This window comes from Macaca thibetana, chromosome 16, assembly GCF_024542745.1.
Source record: "Macaca thibetana thibetana isolate TM-01 chromosome 16, ASM2454274v1, whole genome shotgun sequence".
Lineage (NCBI taxonomy): Eukaryota > Metazoa > Chordata > Mammalia > Primates > Cercopithecidae > Macaca > Macaca thibetana.
Window position 1 is genome coordinate 24,425,681 of NC_065593.1, and position 17,984 is coordinate 24,443,664.

At 40.5% G+C, this 17,984-nt stretch overlaps 2 protein-coding genes across 8 annotated transcripts in view; one reads left to right on the plus strand and one right to left on the minus strand.

Moving 5' to 3' along the window:
- SSH2 (slingshot protein phosphatase 2) overlaps window positions 1-17,984 on the minus strand; it is a 306,380-nt gene that overhangs the window by 66,555 nt on the left and 221,841 nt on the right. For all 7 annotated transcript variants that reach the window (XM_050763298.1, XM_050763296.1, XM_050763297.1 and 4 more), the window contains 2 exons: window positions 12,941-13,044; window positions 5,899-5,963 (listed from right to left, as the gene is read on the minus strand). In XM_050763298.1, the coding sequence (XP_050619255.1) occupies window positions 5,899-5,963; window positions 12,941-13,044 (169 nt within the window). The remainder of the gene's footprint in view (window positions 1-5,898; window positions 5,964-12,940; window positions 13,045-17,984) is intronic.
- Window positions 1-17,984, plus strand: part of NSRP1 (nuclear speckle splicing regulatory protein 1) — a 554,990-nt gene that overhangs the window by 54,010 nt on the left and 482,996 nt on the right. The gene's annotated exons all lie outside the window — the stretch shown is intronic.

The window sequence follows — 17,984 nt, forward strand, 5'->3', positions numbered from 1 at the left end:
TAATTTATTAACACAATCAAATAAATTTAAAATGACAATTTTGTTCATAATACCCTAATTTTGAAAATGACAGCATTTCCAATGTTTCTTCACTCTCCAGAACTTATATTGAAATCAATGACTGGAATAAGACAATTGAGATGCATTTCATTAATCAACTAAAGTTCTCCTTGAAAAGGACACTACTGAAGTACATTTTAATTGTCTGAACAAAACAATATCCTGGATTTTAAAACTTGGCAGCAATAGTAACTGAGCTTATATTTCCAAGAAACTACATTTACTGCCTAAATTTGGAATGCTATTACAAGTTTCAGGTGAATTGTATCCAGCAGTCTTAGGACTGAAGTAGGTCTGAGAAGTCATCCCCTGCCTCTGCTTTATTCCTGAAAAACCCAACCTGTTTTCAAAGCTCATCTATCAAAGAATAATGCTATTCCCTCGGCATCTAATTTAAATCCTTAACCTAATTACAAGCAGTTTACAAACACCACCTGATAAAAGAGCTTCTCTTGGCTTAGAGCGGTGGCTCGCACCTGTAATCCCAGCACTTTGGGAGGCTGAGGCGGGTGGATCACTTGAAGTGAGGAGTTCGAAACTAGCCTGGCCATCATGATGAAACCCGGTCTCTACTAAAAATACAAAAATTAGTGGGGCGTTGTGGTATGTGCCTGTAATCCCAGGTACTCAGGAGGCTGAGTCACGAGAATCTGTGGAACCTGGGAGGCAGAGGCTGCAGTGAGTCGAGAACGCACCAGTGCACTCCAGCCTGGGTGACAAAGCGAGACTCCATCTCAAAAAAAAAAAAAAAAAAAAAAAAAAAAAGAGCTGCTCTCTTCAGCATCATCTAACATCAGGAAATACTCCTCCTCAAGCTTAAACTGTACCTTTGCCTTTAATTTTTTTCACCGCTGGGCACAGGGGTTCATGCTTATAATCCCAGCACTTTGGGAAGCTGAGGAAGGCAGATCACCTGAGGTTGGGAGTTTGAGACCAGCCTGACCAATATGGAGAAACCCCATCCCTACTAAAAATACAAAAAATTAGCTGGGCGTGGTGGCGCATGCCTGTAATCCCAGCTACTCAGGAGGCTGAGGCAGGAGAATCGCTTGAACCTGGGAGGCGGAGGTTGTGGTAAGCCGAGATTGCACCATTGCACTCCAGCCTGGGCAAAAGAGTGAAACTCTGTCTCAAAAAAAATAAACAAACAAACAAACAAAAAAAAGAATTTCTCTATACCAAGAGTCTTACATGCATGCCCCTGCGTGCATGATGTAAGACTCTTTGTGAAAAGAAATTAATTACCCCCAGTAAACTACATTATAAAGACCCAATGTCTAAGACAGGCAGTTCATCTAATCCATCAGAGAGAAAGGTTCCAAAAGTATGTAAATATTAAACGCTAGTCAAAAGAATGAAGCAAAATCAATAGCCAAAATTAAAACAGGCTTCACTTGTGACACTAGTAGACTAAAGAACACTCTCTTCAAAAGAAAAAGATTAGAACTTGAGGAAGTCTCTGAATATTTTTTTAAAATCAGTCTGTCTCTATGAAATTCTTAAATATGAATTGTATTCCGTGTAGCCATTAAAAACCATGATTTATTTATTGACATGGAAAGACATCCATGATAAACTATGAAGAAAGTAGGTTACAAAAAGGTATTTCTATTTTTGTCACATTTTTGTAGAAACAAAACAATGCTCTTCCTCTCACTCTTTACACTCTCTCTCTCTCTCATATATACATATTTTTAAAAGAGTGGAAGGATGCTTATCCAAATTGCTAACAATGATTTTCTCAGAATGTAGAATACAGAGTGATTTTTACTTTATTTATACTTTTTTGCATTGTTTGACTGGGATTAAAAAAACCCCACATAATATATTTATAGCTAGAAAAAATAAACCAATTTCCATTTTAGAAGCAACATATGATGAAAACCAAAATAATAAAACTCCTCATTTTCTTAAATTCTCCTGCAAAGTACTCAAAAAAGACCTCTTTGTACCTTATCAGCACTTCAGCTTTAGTTAAGAACATCAATTGAAGTTACTTCAAATGTCCTGAGAATTCTTAATTTCTCAGATTATTGTTTTAATTAAATGGTTGATCTTTGGTAATGTGCAAGAGTACTATAAAACCACTTCCTTTATTTTACTAGCTACAGTTTTCCTAAGAACTAAAGTTAATGCTTGATGCCTGTATTTGGAACACAGAGCTTCCCTGGAGGAAAAGATTGGCTTCGTCTTATTTTCAATGCTAAAGCAAAATGTGTGGTTTGGTTGGGTTATTTAAAAAATAAAGGCAAGACTTTTAGTGGGTGCGGTGGCTCATGCCTGTAATCCCAGCACTTTGGGAGGCCAGATGGGGAGATCACCTGAGGTCAGGAGTTTAAGACCAGCCTGGCCAACATGGTGAAAACCCGTCTCTACTAAAAATACAAAAAATTAGCCGGGTATGGTGGCGCATGTCTGTAATCCCAGCTACTCGGGGGGCTGAGACAGGAGAATCACTTGAACCCAGGAGGCAGAGGTTGCAAAGAGCCACGATTGAGCCACTGCACTCCAGCCTGGGCGACAGAGATAGACTCCGTCTCAAAAAAAAAAAAAAGGCAAGACTTTCAGTTGACTATCAAAGTTCTAACCTTCTGCACAAATCTTAAGAGTTTCAGCATTCCAAATTTAACTCAAAACAAAAGCCTTTGCTTTGAGTCTACAAATGCTCCTTTCAGTTAGAGAAGTGCTAATTTGTCCAAAGTCATACAATGCATTGACTCATTTTCTTGAAGATGACTCACTCAATAATCTGAAACATAATGACTATGTGTTTGTAACAATTCAAAACAACTGTAAAATGACTTGTCATGTGAACTTTGAATTCAGAGGCGTAAGTTACATTTTCTGAATTTATTTTATAAATGTAAAGCAACTGAAGATGCATATTTTAGTAAGAAAAGAATTGCCAGCTCTGCCTTCATAACTGCTTCCTTCATGTTCTTCCAAGTCTCTATGTAGTTAAAATTATTTTAATATTTAGAGGTTCACACCAAATTCTAGAAGGTTATCAATGAGAAAATGATAAAGTGATGTTACATCTCTTTAAAGCTTTAGCTTTACCAAAACACACAAATTTTGAAAGCTATCAGCAAATATTTATTGGGCATCCAGTATGTGCGTATGTGCAAATGATTGTTGTTATGGGTTTTCAAAGAGGTGTACTCCAAGCGTGACTCCTGGATCAGCAGCATCAGCAGTATTTCAAAACTGGCTTAAAAATACAAATTATCTCTGCTTCCCCTTTACTAATCAAACTCTGCATGTGCAGTCCAGTAATTAGTGATTTAACAAACCTCTCCAGGTGATTTTGATATATTTTAAAGTTTGAGAATCATTGCTTCAGATGATGATGATGATTATTATTAGAGACATGGTCTTGCACTGTTGCCCAGGTTGAGGGCAGTGGCGTGATCATGGCTCACTGCAGCCTTGACCTGCCAGGCTCAAGCAATACTCCCACCTCAGCCTCCCGAGTAGCTGGCATGCCACTATGCCCAGCTAATTTTTTACTTTTTGTAGAGACAGGGTTTTGCCATGTTGCCTAGGCTGGTCTTGAACTCCTGCCTCGGCCTCCCAAAGTGCTGGGATTACAGACATGAACCACCACACCCCAGTCACTCCAGATTATTAATACTGTAAGAATTGCATCCCCCTGTTCCCTTTTAAATAACAATAATAACATTATGATTATTTTTTGAGACGGAATCTCATTCTGTCATCCAGGTTGGAGTGTAATGGCGCAATCTTGGCTCACTGCAACCACCGCCTCCTGGGTTCAAGTGATTCTCCTGCCTCAGCCTCCTGGGTAGCTACAGGTGTGTGCCACCACGCCTGGCTCATTTTTGTATTTTTAGTAGAGACACGGTTTTACCATGTTGGCTAGGCTGATCTCGAACTCTTGACCTCAAATGATCTGCCCACCTCAGTCTCCCAAAGTGTTGGTATTACAGGCGTGAGCCCCTGCGCCCGGCCTTAAATAATTATTTAAGAAAGAAATATATCAAGAAATACAGACAAGATTTATATAAATGTATAATGTTACTTTTGGTTAGGATATAAAACATTAAAAAAATTAAAAATAAGATATAAAACAACTATGAAAGGATTCCTTTAAATTTTTATATATTCTAGTCAGAGGACTCATTACCACATGCCTAGATTACTGCAATAACTACCTTAGCAGGCCTCCCTGATTTAAAATGATCTTTTCCTCCTCTCTATTCTGCATTAGCTTCTGAGGAATCTTCCCTAACTACTATAGCTGTCTGATGGCATTCTTTGGCTGAAAAACCTGTGATGTTTCACAACCGCTTATTTTGAAAAGGGAGAGGTACTACCTTTAGTTAGTAATCTAGAGCAAGCAGCAAGCTTGTGCAACCCATGGCCTATGGGTCACATGTGGCCCAAGACGGCTTTGAATGTGGCCCAGCACAAATTCATAAACTTTCTGAAAACATTATGAGATATTCCTGATTTTTTTTTTAAATTCATCAGCTATCGTTAGTGTTAGTGTATTTTATGTGTGGCCCAAGACAGTTCTTCTTTTTCCAATGTGGTCCAGGGAAGTCAAATAATTGGACACTCCTAAGAGGCTCAGATGGGAAATGTAAATGAGGAAAGTAAGCCACGTGAATATTGAATGGGTAGAAATACTTTCCAATTTCCACAAAGAAATATGCTCATCTCGGTTTTGTTTTCCTAGTTTTATTGGAGGTACTACTACAACAGTGCAGGAATGATGACAAATGGTGACACTTGACTTAAGAAGACAATAGGGGCTGGGCACTGTGGCTCATGCCTGTAATCCCAGCACTTTGTGAGGCTGAGGCGGGTGGATCACAAGGTCAGGAGTTTGAGACCAGCCTGCCCAATTAGGTGAAACCCCGTCTCTACTAAAAATACAAAAATTAGCTGAGCGTGGTGGCGCATGCCTATAATCCCAGCTGCTTGGGAGGCTGAGGCAGGAGAATTGATCGAACCTGGGAGGTGGAGGTTGCAGTGAGCTGAGATTGTGCCATGGCACTCCAGCCTGGGCGACGGAGCGAGACTCTGTCTCAAAAAGAGGATTATGGTAAATTAAGAACCCATGCTAGACCTCACCTAACTTTAAAATTCTGGCTTACATTTTTTTAAAAAAACGCTGTGATCCAAACAAAACATATCTCTGGCCTATACACTGCCAGTTTGAGACCTCCAGTTTACAGCACTAAATCCATATTTGCCTGCCTTGTTTTCTAGTCTCTATCTTCCCAATAATAATCCCCATACTTAGACAGCATTTTGCACTATTCGGTATGTTTTCATGTCCAGTTGACCCTCTCAACAGAAGAGGTAGTCAGGAGATGAGGAAATGAGCATAGACAGGGTAAAGTAACTTGTCCAGTATCATATGACTTAGCACCTAAGTTCAAGTCTCCTGAGTCTGAAGCCAGCATCAATCTTTGGCCATTTCACTCCTTCCTTGTCCTTCTCTATGTGTGTTTTTGCTTGTTAAGTCCTTATCTAGAATAATTTCTTTCTACCAATCCAAATCTCATCATCTTTCAAGAGTCACCTCAAGCTCCGCTGACTACATAAACCTTCCTCATCTAGGTCAAATCCCCAAGTTTTTTCTTGATTTTCTGAACTTCAATTGTTATTATAGTTAATAACTTACAAACTGGTGCTTATCAACAGTCTTAAACCATCAAATTATTTCACAACATTCCACATTATCTTCTCTCTTACTTCACATAGTTCCCAGCACTGTGTTGGGATGTAAAAATGACTGTTCGATGTTGGCTGGCTATCTTAGATAGTCTTTTGAGGAAGAAAATTATGATGACACCACTAACTTACCAGCCTGATGTTGTCTTCTGGGCGGAGTAATATGAACATTGCTTGGAGATGCTGTTGGAGATCGCCTGGTGAAATTTACAAACCAAAGGATAATTATTCTCCATTCTAACGTTGACAGAGAGAATTCCTTCTACCTCAGTGACTTTTGTAAAAGAAAGTTCTGATTCATTAAAGGACTCTGATTAGACATAGAAAATTAAATGATTATTGACTTCTTTTAAAATGGAAAGAGAGACTGCTAGACTGCATCTTAATACATTTGCTTTTAGTCTATACTATATTAAAACTTAGGTCTGTCCTATGAAAGGTACACTTGAGACCAGTCTCAGTTTTGTATTATGGTGGATGTTGATGAGAGACTTGTTGTTGAGTTCTGTTAGGCAGAGGCAGCACTCACTGGCTGTATTTTCAGGCTCACTGAAAGTAGCAATGAGGGCACTTTGAAAATGGGTGTAGTAGTGTAGTGTTAGAGGAATTATCCATAACTTTTAAAAAGCTAACCATTTTGTCATTCCTATTTCTATAATCATATGCTTTGGTTGCATTTGACCTAACAAGACTTTTGGATTCTCCCTAGAATAAGGTCAATAGTTTAAAATGACTTTCATATTAGTGACTGAAATTATTATTTATCTTAATTTTTTTTTTGAGACACAGTCTCGCTCTGTCACCCAGGCTGGAGTGTAGTGACCGATACTATAATGAGAGTATATACACACACACACACACATATATGTGTATATATATTTTTATGTGTATATATGTATATATATGTATATACATATGTGTGTGTGTGTGTACATATGTATTTTTTGTTTTTTTTGAGACAGAATCTCGCTCTGTTGCCCAGGCTGGAGTGCAGTGGTGCGATCTCGGCTCACTGCAAGCTCCGCCTCCTGGGTTCACGCCATTCTCCTGCCTCAGCCTCCCAAGTAGCTGGGACTACAGATGCCTGCCACCATGCCCGGCTAATTTTTTGTATTTTAGCATTTTAGAGATGGGGTTTCACCATGTTAGCCAGGATGGTCTTGATCTCCTGACCTCGTGATCCGCCTGCCTTGGCCTCCCAAAGTGCTGGGATTACAGGTGTGAGCCACTGTGCCCGGCCAATGAGATTATATATTAAGTATGCCACATAAGGGATATACATTCTCCTGAACATATTATTAGGTTCTTTAAAATGGCCAACCATTATTTGAATCCTCACTTGTTCTTACACATTTTGTCAAACTAAGTTGAAATTTCTTTGTTTTAACTATTATAGATTTCCTCATATTCCTAGGAAATCCGAGGCTTTAGATAGCAGGAGATAAATAATGTACTATCATAAATTATGAAAATCTGTGAACAAAAAAACCTCACTCTTGCCCACTCAGATATTGCCCTTATTAAAGTCTAAGGTGACTGATACAGTCACATAACCATGAATGCCACTATAACTTGTTCTCACATTGGTCTTGAAATCTACATACATAATTTTCCTTCAGTTAACTAATAGCTGTTAATTATGAGATGAAATACTGTTATGTACAAGAAGTGGATAGAGGCAGGAAGAAAAAAAGTAGGTTGGCAAATGGGTTGGTGCGTTTATACAAATGACAGCAAGTCTGAAACTCTTTCCTTTCTTCTTAAACAGAATAGTTTCCTTACTCTCACCACTTTGGGAGGCTGAGGTGGGGGACTGCTTGAGGCTAGTGAGCTATGATTATGCCACTGCACTCCAGCCTGGGTGACAGAGTAAGACCTCACATTTAAATATAAATAAATAAACAAAAAACCAAACACCCACCCCCCCACCCCAAATCAAAAAGGATGGTTTTCACTGCTGGCTTCTGACCAATTAATTCCATATTGCAGAATCTTTCAATTTTCAAAATTAAAATGGAGAGTCATTATGTTTGGCCAGATCCATTCTACTACCTTTCAAGGCCAGGGACACAATCTTAAGTCTCATATGCATAAACCCAAGAGAAAAGAAAACATATGTCCACCCAAAAAGTTGTACACGCATGTATATACAGCATTATTCATAATAGCAAAACAGTGGAAACAACTCAAATGTCTATCAAATGATGAATGGATAAATAAAATGTGGTATTATCCACAAAATGTAGTATTATTTGGTCATGAAAAGGAATGATGTACTGATACATACTATACCATAGATGACCTTTGAAAACACGCTAAGAAAAAGGAGCCTGTCTCAAAAATCCATTTATATGAATCCATTTACAGAACACCCAGAATAGGCAAATCTACAGAGACAGAAAGTAGATTCGTGGTTGCTTAGGGCTGGGAGAGAGGGTGAGAGAAATAGGGAGTGACTGCTAATGGGTATCAGGTTTATTTTCAGGGCGATAAAAATGTTCTAAAATTAGATTGTGGTGATGGCTGTACAACTCTGTGACTCTTCTAAAAACCAATGAATGTACACTTTAAATAAGTAAACTAGGTGAATTACATGGTATGTGGATTATATCTCAATAAAGCTGTTAAACAAAAAATAAAAGGACAAGTATGAGGAGATAAAGTGTTAGGTATAAACAATGAAAAGCTACCTGAGTTACAAGTTGCAACTGCATTAAGCAGCTGAGGATACTTTTTATTTTATTTTTTCTCGAGACAGGGTCTTACTCTGCCACCCAGAATGGAGTACAGTGACGCCATCACGGCTCCCTACAGCTGTGACTTCCTGGGCTCAAGCAATCCTCCCACCTCAGCCTCCAGGGTAGCCAGGACTACAGGTGTGCACCACAACGCCTGGCTAATTTTTTGTATTTTTTGTAGAGATGAGGTTTCACCATGGTGCCCAGGCTGGTCCCGAACTCCTAAGCTCAAGCAATCTGCCCACCTGGGCCTCCCAAAGTGCTGGGATTACAGGCACAGACCACTGCACCAGGCCGGAGCTTCTTTAAAACTAAGTTTCCTTCTGTCCTACCAGTAGAAATAACCAGAGGAAAGGATTTTTAGGGTGGAGAACTTCTGGAGGAGAACCCTAAATAGCAGCCCAAAGTCTCCACTCCGAACACTACTGGCCCAAAGATTCAGCTGGCTTTTCTGAAGCTCAGACAAAAAAAGTCAGGAGGCCTACTCAAGTAAGCCTTCTTATGTGAGTTGGAAGCTCAGGTTTGTTAGCTGCAAAAAGTACTGCTCTGAGCAAACTGCATATCATTTCCTACTGGGCAACTGTTCTTCACAGAGTCTAATATAAGGCAATATATTGACATGGCATTAAGATAACCTTCCCTACATTTTCCCACCATATACTTCACTGCTAGGAGCTAAATTTCAATTTTCTATTGGATTTTATAGACTTTTCATTGTTTCCATTTAAAATACTGGCAGATATTCGCCTGTAATAGCCTTCTTTGCAAAATACTATTTGGATATTTCAAATGCAGGCCAGTTAAAAAATTCTAACTAGTTCAAGAAACACGCATAAGGAAATACAACTAGACACGGTAAGCCCTTGACCTGCTCTCAATTCTGCCATCAACTTGCAGTTACTGTGGGCTTGGCCAAGACAGCTTCACTTTATGTGACAGCCTGGCTCTTGTAAGCCAAGTTTATACTCGCACTGCCTCATCTGTTCCGGTCTGGATCACAAATCAAGTCCATTCAGCTTGTGTTAAATCTGCTTTTCTTTTTAGTATGAGGAAAGCTAAGTGAACGATGTCAAGCAGAAACCTGGGTGGCAGCTGAGTGTAGAAGTTTGACCAAAGAAAAATGCCAACCAGTGCCAGGAGCTTTAAAAGCCATTGACCCCATTAACTATTACATGCCATAGAGTAATTTGCCCAACATCCTAGTCAAACTGGATTTAAACCAATAATTTGTCTTCTTTTTACTGTAAGGGATAAATATCCACACTAAAAAGAAATAAAAAGCTTAGTGGGCATACTTCTTCCGCACATTCAAGTGTTTTGGGGAAGCGTCCTCCCCTACCCGACCTCCAGTACTGGACACTGGGGAGGAAGGTTTTAGAAAGTGCAATCCAAGCTAATTTCCAAAAGAGGTTATTTCCTCCCTTACTCTAAAAAATTTTCCATGGCTGGAGAGTTCTGGTAGGAGGAAAATATTGTCCAAACAAAATGGATTACAATTCTGAGCTGCCACAATTGCAACTAGGTGAAGGCCCAGACAAGTAGCAGGGCAGCCACTAAAATAGCAGAGATTATCTCACTAAAGCTATGCTCAATTACTGGCTCAATGGGATCCAATATTTTTGGCTTTCACCTCTGACCTAAACACTTAAGGTTATTGTAGTCTTTGTTCCTTTCTTAGTAATTACAATTTTTTTTCCCACTCCTGGAGGTCACAAGTAGTCAAAGTGTCACATTTATGACAACAAGCAATCTGCCTCTTTGTATACTATTGATCAGGATTAGTGTCCTCAAGCTTTTATTTTTTTTCCCCAAAATGATAAATAAGGTCTGCCGGTAGAAGAGAAGCATCAGGTTATCTTCTTAAACTGTGGACATTCTACACCTGGAGATCTCTCTCCCTAGGACACATTTTCTACGGTTCTTTTTAAACGTCATCACCACAGGTGTTCCTGATTTTAGAGAAATCCAATATAAAATAATACAATGCATATACTACTGTTAGTTGATATTTCAAAACCAGAGCTTATACTCATTCTTTGTTTATTTGATGCCTCTTTGTTTATAGAAGTCCTCTGGGTTAAATTTCCAGTCTTTTTAGTGTATACAGTCAAGTAGTAGACACTGGCACTTTAATATGTGACGTAATAACTCATTATCACAGCAAAAAGTTTATCTTAGTATATTCTGTATCATTCTCCTCCTCATACCATCACTAGAGAGCAGAAAGAAATCAGAAATTGAATCTTTGATTAGTTGAAGTAACTCTGAATAAGATTCAAGGGAACAGCTAAACTTTTTTTTTTTTTTTTGAGACGGGGTCTCATTCTGTCGCCCAGGCTGGAGGACAGTGGCACGATCTCAGCTCACTGCAACCTCCGTCTCCCAGGTTCCAGCAATTCTCCTGCCTCAGCCTCCTGAGTAGCTAGGACTATAGGTGCGTGCCACCATGCCCGCTAATCTTTGTATTTCTCTTTTCCTTTTCCTTTTTTTTTTTTTGAGATGGAGTCTTACTCTGTCACCCAGGCTGGAGTGCAGTGGTGCGATTTCGGCTCACTGCAAGCTCCACCTCCCGGGTTCACACCATTCTCCTGCCTCAGTCTCCTGAGTAGCTGGGACTACAGGCACCCACCACCACACCCGGCTAATTTTTTTTGTATTTTTAGTAGAGACAGGGTTTCACCAGGATGGTCTTGATCTCCTTGTGATCTGCCCGTCTCGGCCTCCCAAAGTGCTGGGATTACAGGCATGAGCCACCATGCCAGGCCTAATTTTTGTATTTTTTGTAGAGATGGGGTTTAGCCATGTTAGCCAGGCTGGTTTCAAACTCCTGACCTCAGGTGATCCACCCGCCTTGGCCTCCCAAGGTGCTGGGGTCACAGGCACGAGCCGTGCCTGGCTCTTTTTTTTTTTTTTTTTTGAGACAGGGTCCGACTCTGTCACCAAGGCTGGAGTGCAGTGGTGCAAAGATGGCTCACTGCAGTCTCAACCTCCCAGGCTCAAGTGACCCTCCCACCTCAGCCTCCCATGTAGCTGGGACCACAGGTGTACACCACCACAATTCACTAATTTTCTTTTTTTGAAGCCAAGTCTTGCTCTGTTGCCCAGGTTGGCATGATCTCGGCTCACTGTAACCTTCGCTTCCCAGGTTCAAGTGATTCTGCTGCCTCAGCCTCCAGAACAGCTGAGATTATAGGAATGTGCCACCAGGCCAAGCTAATTTTTGTATTTTAGTAGAGACAGGGTCTCACCATGTTGGCCAGGCTGGTCTCGAACTTCTGACCTCAGGTGATCCACCTGCCTCAGCCTGCCCAAATGCTGGGATTATAGGTGTGAGCCACTGTGCCCGGCCACACTTGGCTAATTTAATTTTTTTTAATTTTAATTTTTGTAGAGATGGGATTTCACTATCTTGCCCAGGCCAGTCTCAAAGTCCTCGACTCAGGCAATACTCTTGCTTCAGCCTCCCAAAATGCTGGGATTACAGCTGTGAGCCAATGTGCCTGGCCCACCTGAACATTTTTAACCTGAGCACTCAAAACCTTAACTGAGGGCCAGGCGCGAGGGCTCACGCCTATAATCCCAGCACTTTGGATAACCGAGGCGGGCAGATCACCTGAGGCCAGGAGTTCGACACCAGCCTAGCCAACATGGTGAAACCCCATCTCTACTAAAAATGCAAAAATTAGCTGAGCGTGGTAGTGCATGCCTGTAGTTCCAGCTACTCGGGAGGCTGAGGCAGGAGAATTGCTTGAACCCGGGAGGCGGAGGTTGCAGTGAGCTGAGATTACGCCATTCCACTCCAGCCTCGGCGATAGAGTGAGGGTCTCGGAAAAAAAAAAAACCTTGGCCGGGCACGGTGGCTCAAGTCTGTAATCCCAGCACTTTGGGAGGCTGAGGCAGGTGGATCACCTGAGGTTAGGAGTTCGAGGCCAGCCTGGCCAACATGGTGAAACCGTGTTTCTACTAAAAATACAAAAATGAGGTGGGTGTGGTGGTGGGCGCTTGTAGTCCCAGCTGCTCAGGAGGCTGAGGGAGAAGAATCGCCCCCAGGAGGTGGAGGTTGCAGTGATCTGGGATCATGCTACAGCACTCCACCCTGACAAAGCGAGACTCCGTCTCAAAAAAACAAAACGAAACAAAAAAAATCTCAATCTTAACTGAGAAGTTTCATATAGCTTCATTAGAGTATTTTGGTACCTTCTTATAATTATTCTAACAAAAATGTATTGAACATCTACTAAGTGTAAAAGACTTAGTTTGCTAAGTGCTAAAAAAATGGTCTCTGAGGGTAAAAGAAAAGTGATTACAGCACAGTACAACACTTTCTTTCACCATTTAAAGAACTTCTGAAGAGATGGGGATGAGGTAATCAGCCTTTTAGAATGTAACACAAGATATAGTTACCAAGAAAGAAATAGTATATATGCCAGCTTTACCTGCATGTTTGTTCCGTCTGTGGCTGATTCTTGGTGTGGATGAGCCATTTCCCCGTGGTAGAAAAAGGGCAGCACCTTTGACAGTTAGAAAGCTCTCGCTGATGCTACAAGGAAAAAGTCAAAAGAAAATATATTATTTAGGAAAGGAAATCAAAGGATAGGATGGATAACCACTTTAGGATTCTCTCTTCCCTATTCCAAAGTTCCAACTTCATGGAACGAAGTAAAAACATAATCAAGAGAGGCTGTGGTTACTCACGCATACACTCCTGCCTACTCTAGACAAGTTTTCTTTCTTTTTCTTTTGTGAAAGGGAGTCTTGCTCTGTTGCCCAGGCTGGAGTGCAGTGGCGCAATCTTGGCTCACTGCAACCTCTGCCTCTTGGGTTCAAGCGATTCTCCTGCCTCAGCCTCCTGAGTAGGCTGGGATTACCGGCGCCCGCCACCATGCCTGGCTAATTTTTGTGTATCAGTAGACAGGGTTTCACTACATAGGTCAAGCTGGTCTCAAACTCCTGACCTCAAATGATCCGCCCACCTCGGCCTCCCAAAGTGTTGGGAATACAGGCGTAAGCCACCGTGACCATCCTCTAGATAAGTTTTCTGAAACAAAACTTACAATATTCTTCTGTTTTTTCTTTTTGAGATGGGAGTCTCACTCTGTTGCCAGGCTGGAGTGCAGTGGTGCGATCTTGGCTCACTGCAACAACCTCCACCTCCTAGGTTCAAGTAATTCTCCTGCCTCAGCCTCCTGAGTAGCTGGGATTACAGGAGTGAGCCACTATGACCAGCTAATTTTTGTATTTTTAATAGAGACGGGGTTTTACCATGTTGGTCAGGCTGGTTTTGAACTCCTGACCTCATGTGATCCACCCACCTTGGCCTCCCAAAGTGCTAGGACTACAGGTGTGAGCCACTGAGCCCAGCCAAAACTTACGATATTCTATATACATTACATGGCGGCAGTTAAGAGCGGAGGCTCTGAAACCAGAATGTCTGAGTTTGAATCCTAGCTTTACTTCCTCCTACCAGAGTAGGCCTAAATTTCCTTATCTGTAAAACAGGGATAATAAAATGAAGTTGTTGTGAAGAGCCAATGAGAACACAGCGTCTTAAAGTGGTGCCTAGTATACAGCAAAAAGCCCTTAATAAATATTAGTTATAAGTAGATTAGTAGAAGGTTATCAGTAATGATGTTTCAATACTGTCCTAATCAGATGTGAAGTATGTTACAATATTTAGCTACTAATAATAGGTCCAAAGTTTGCAAAAAAGATTTATGTTTAAAATATACACCACAGTAAAGTATTACCTCAAAATTTTACTACTGCCAACTTGCATCCCCATACTCAGTGAAAAGAAGTAGTGGGCAGGAAGTGTGTTTAACCCACTGGAGTTTGTCATTCACAAGATGATAATAAAGGTGCAGAATTACTGCTGAGGATAGCGGCTCTTCAAAATAAAATTACTGGTCTAGTCACAGTGGTTCATGCCTGTAATCCCAGTGCTTTGGGAGGCCAAGCCAAGAGGACTGGTTGAGGCTTGGAGTTTGAGACTAGACTAGGCAACACAGTGAGACTCCATCTCCAAAAAAATATTTTAAAAATTAGCTGGGGGTGGTATCACATGCCTGTAGTCCTCGCTATTCAGGAGGGTGAGGTGGGAGGATCGCTTGAGCCTAGGAGTTCGAGATTATAGTGAGTTATGATGGCGCCATTGTACTCCAGCTGGGGTGACAGAGCAAGACTCTGTCTCTTAAAAAAAAAAAAAAAAAAAAAAAAAAGCAAAAAAAACTAGTGGATACCCATATATAACCAGAAAATAAATCTAAGTTATTTCATATCAATAAACTAAATAAGCCTTTCAAGTTATCCATCAAGTTTCTCACAGAATCTGAAAGGATAGAACTTAACTCACGAAGGCCAAGTTTAGAAATACTTAATAGAGGATTCTAAATTGCTTTTGAGTATAGCACTGCTATTGAAGGTTAGCTAGCGGATTGTAAATGACATTGTCTACTCAATATTTCCACTTGGAAATCTTAATTGGCATGTTAAATTCACATTGCCAAAACTAAATTCTTGAGTTCCCCTACCCTCAAGTCAATCTCTGGCCTCGTTCTGCAGCCTCATTCTCCCAGTTGTTTAGGCAAAACACCTAATAGTCATCCTTAGTGTCTTTCCTTCCTATAATATATATCTAATCCATTAGCAAGTCCTGTGAGCTTTACTTTTTTTTTTTTTTTTTTTGAGACGGAGTCTCACTCAGTCACCCAGGCTAGAGTGCAGTGGTGCGATCTTGGCTCACTGCAAGTTCCGCCTCCTGGGTTCATGCCATTCTCCTGCCTCAGCCTCCCGAGTATCTGGGACTATAGGCGCCCGCCACCACACCCGGCTAATTTTTTTGTATTTTTAGTAGAGACGAGGTTTCACCGTGTTAGCCAGGATGGTCTCAATCTCCTGACCTCGTGATCCACCTGTCTCGGCCTCTCAAAGTGCTGGGATTACAGGCGTGAGCCACCGCACCCGGCCAGCTTTACTTTCAAATATATCTTGAACCTGCCCACTTATTCCTATCACCACTATCACACTGGTCCATGGCACCATCATTCCTTACTTGGACCACTATTTAAAAAGTTTTTCTTAAAAAAGCCTTTTACTACAGAAAATGTCAAACATACACAAAAGTAGAGGGAATACTATAATAAGGCCCCGTGTTCCCATCACATTCAAGCTTTAATTTGTGGCAAATTTTGTTTCTTCTACATCCTCACCCATTTACCTTGCCCCTGAAGTGAAACAAACCCCAGGCACTGTATGAAAACAAAAAACAAAAAACAAAAAAACTTCTTAACAGGTCTATCTGCAACCACTTCTGCCCTCCATCAGCTACTCATCAAACAGCAACCAGAGTGACTTAAAAATCATATAGATCATACAGTGTCACTTCCCTGCTTAAAACCCTCCAAAGGCTTCCTTTTGTACTTATAAATAAAAAAGCCAGTCTTTAGCTTGGTCTTCAAGGCCCTGTAACATACTACAGGACTACTCCCTTGATCTTACATCATCTCCCCTTTTGTTTACCATGATCTGTGATTCTTCTTTCTGTTTCTTCGATGTTTCAGGGCCTTTGTGCTCTCTGTTCTCTACTTGGAATACTTTTCTTGTGGCCTGTTACTATGTAAGTCTCAGCTCCAATATCACTGCTCCTTCCCCCAATTCCAATCATACTTTATCCTGTTGTTCTGTTTTGTTTCCTTCAGAATATTTATCATAAACTAAAATTATATTTATTCACGTGCATACTTGTGGTTACCTTCCTATAGTAGAATATAAGCTCCATGAGAGCAAGGACTTAATTTTGCGCATCACTGTAGCTGCAGCACTGGAAACAGTGTAAGGCACATATTAGCTGCTTGAACAATAGGTGATGGATGAATGAATTTATCCCAGGTTTTTTCCACACTGTATATCTGTCCTGTCACTGTAGCAGAAACTGTAATTTAGGACAAGTCTCACATGTAAAAATAATCATTATAGAACTCAATATATGTGGCAGATTAATGGACTTTAAAATGTTTGATGATAGATTAGCAAATGAAATTAAATCACCTCTATAACGTTATCAGACACTGATTCAATTTTATCCTTTAATAAAGTCCATGAAGCTAATAAAACCTTTGAGGTAACCTGCCAAATAGACTGAAACATGTCTTCTAAAAACAAAAGAATAAACAAATGTCACTTTAAAAATTTGCATGCTGGCTGGGTGTGGGGGTGTCTTGATTTTGTTTTGTTTTCATCTTTAAATAAAGCATTGCTCTCTTGTGGTCTGTTGCACAAGCCTTGTCTGTTGTTACGTCCGTGATGTTCACATGCCACCCTACTGTGGGTCACTCTGTTCCACTCACATTACGGGAACAACCTAAAACAAAATGTCTGAGTGACAGGATGAGTGGGCTACACCACAGACAGGAAATGAAATTCACACTTTTGTCAACACAGCAACTGTTGCTTTACCAAATGAAAATATTTTTAAAATAAAGGTTAAATACTCTACCTATTCACCAGGCAAAGTAACAGCTTTGGACACTGTAGGTTCCAGTAAACAAAGGAGTTCGCTACATCTACAAAAGAAGTGTGTGTATTTGTTGAACAGTTTAAAACAATTGAACATACTTCAGTCATTCCTTTTGTAAGATAGGCAGTTTCTCTTTGACAAACACTATTTTAAGAACTTCCTGGTTTTTGGAGTTCAGTAATACTGTTTTTTTTATAGATATATTTGTTGCTTATGCTTTAAAGCATATCTAAGTACATTCTTGCTTTAAAGCATATCTAAATGTGTTATTTAAAATGTATGTAGGGCTTTCTCAAAGTAAGGGTTAAGGAGCTAAACAAAGGCCATTGGTTAGTTCAAAGCCACCTGGACTCTGAAAACTCCTGATTATAAAAGAAAGGTCAGGAACCAAACTCACATATAGTATAAATATCACAAATTCACACATAAGAGGCTTTCCTATTTGAAACACAAATGTCAATAAATTTTTCTGATGGAACAAAATGCACAAGGTAGGCCAATAGACTACTGTTTTTTTTTTTTTTTTTTTTGAGATAGAGTCTTGCTCTGTCGCCCAGGCTGGAGTGCAATGGTGAGATCTTGGCTCACTGCAACCTCTGCCTCCCGGGCTCAAACGATTATCATGCCTCAGCCTCTCAAGCAGCTGGGACTACAGGCATATGTCACCATACCTGGCTAATTTTTGTATTTTTAGTAGAGATGGGGTTTCACCATGTTGCCCAGGCTTGTCTGGAACTCCTGACCTTAAATGATCCGCCCAAAATTGGCCTTAAATTGGCCTCCCAAAATGCTGGGATTACAGGTGTGATCCACAGCGCCCGGCCCGAGACTACTATTTAATACTATTATAATAGGTGCGATATAGGCTCCCAGAGACTTGTGGCAGACAATCTGGATGGTATAATCAATCCTCTTTATTCTGTGGCCCCAGGTTATGACCCCTCAGTTATCAAAAAAGTGACATT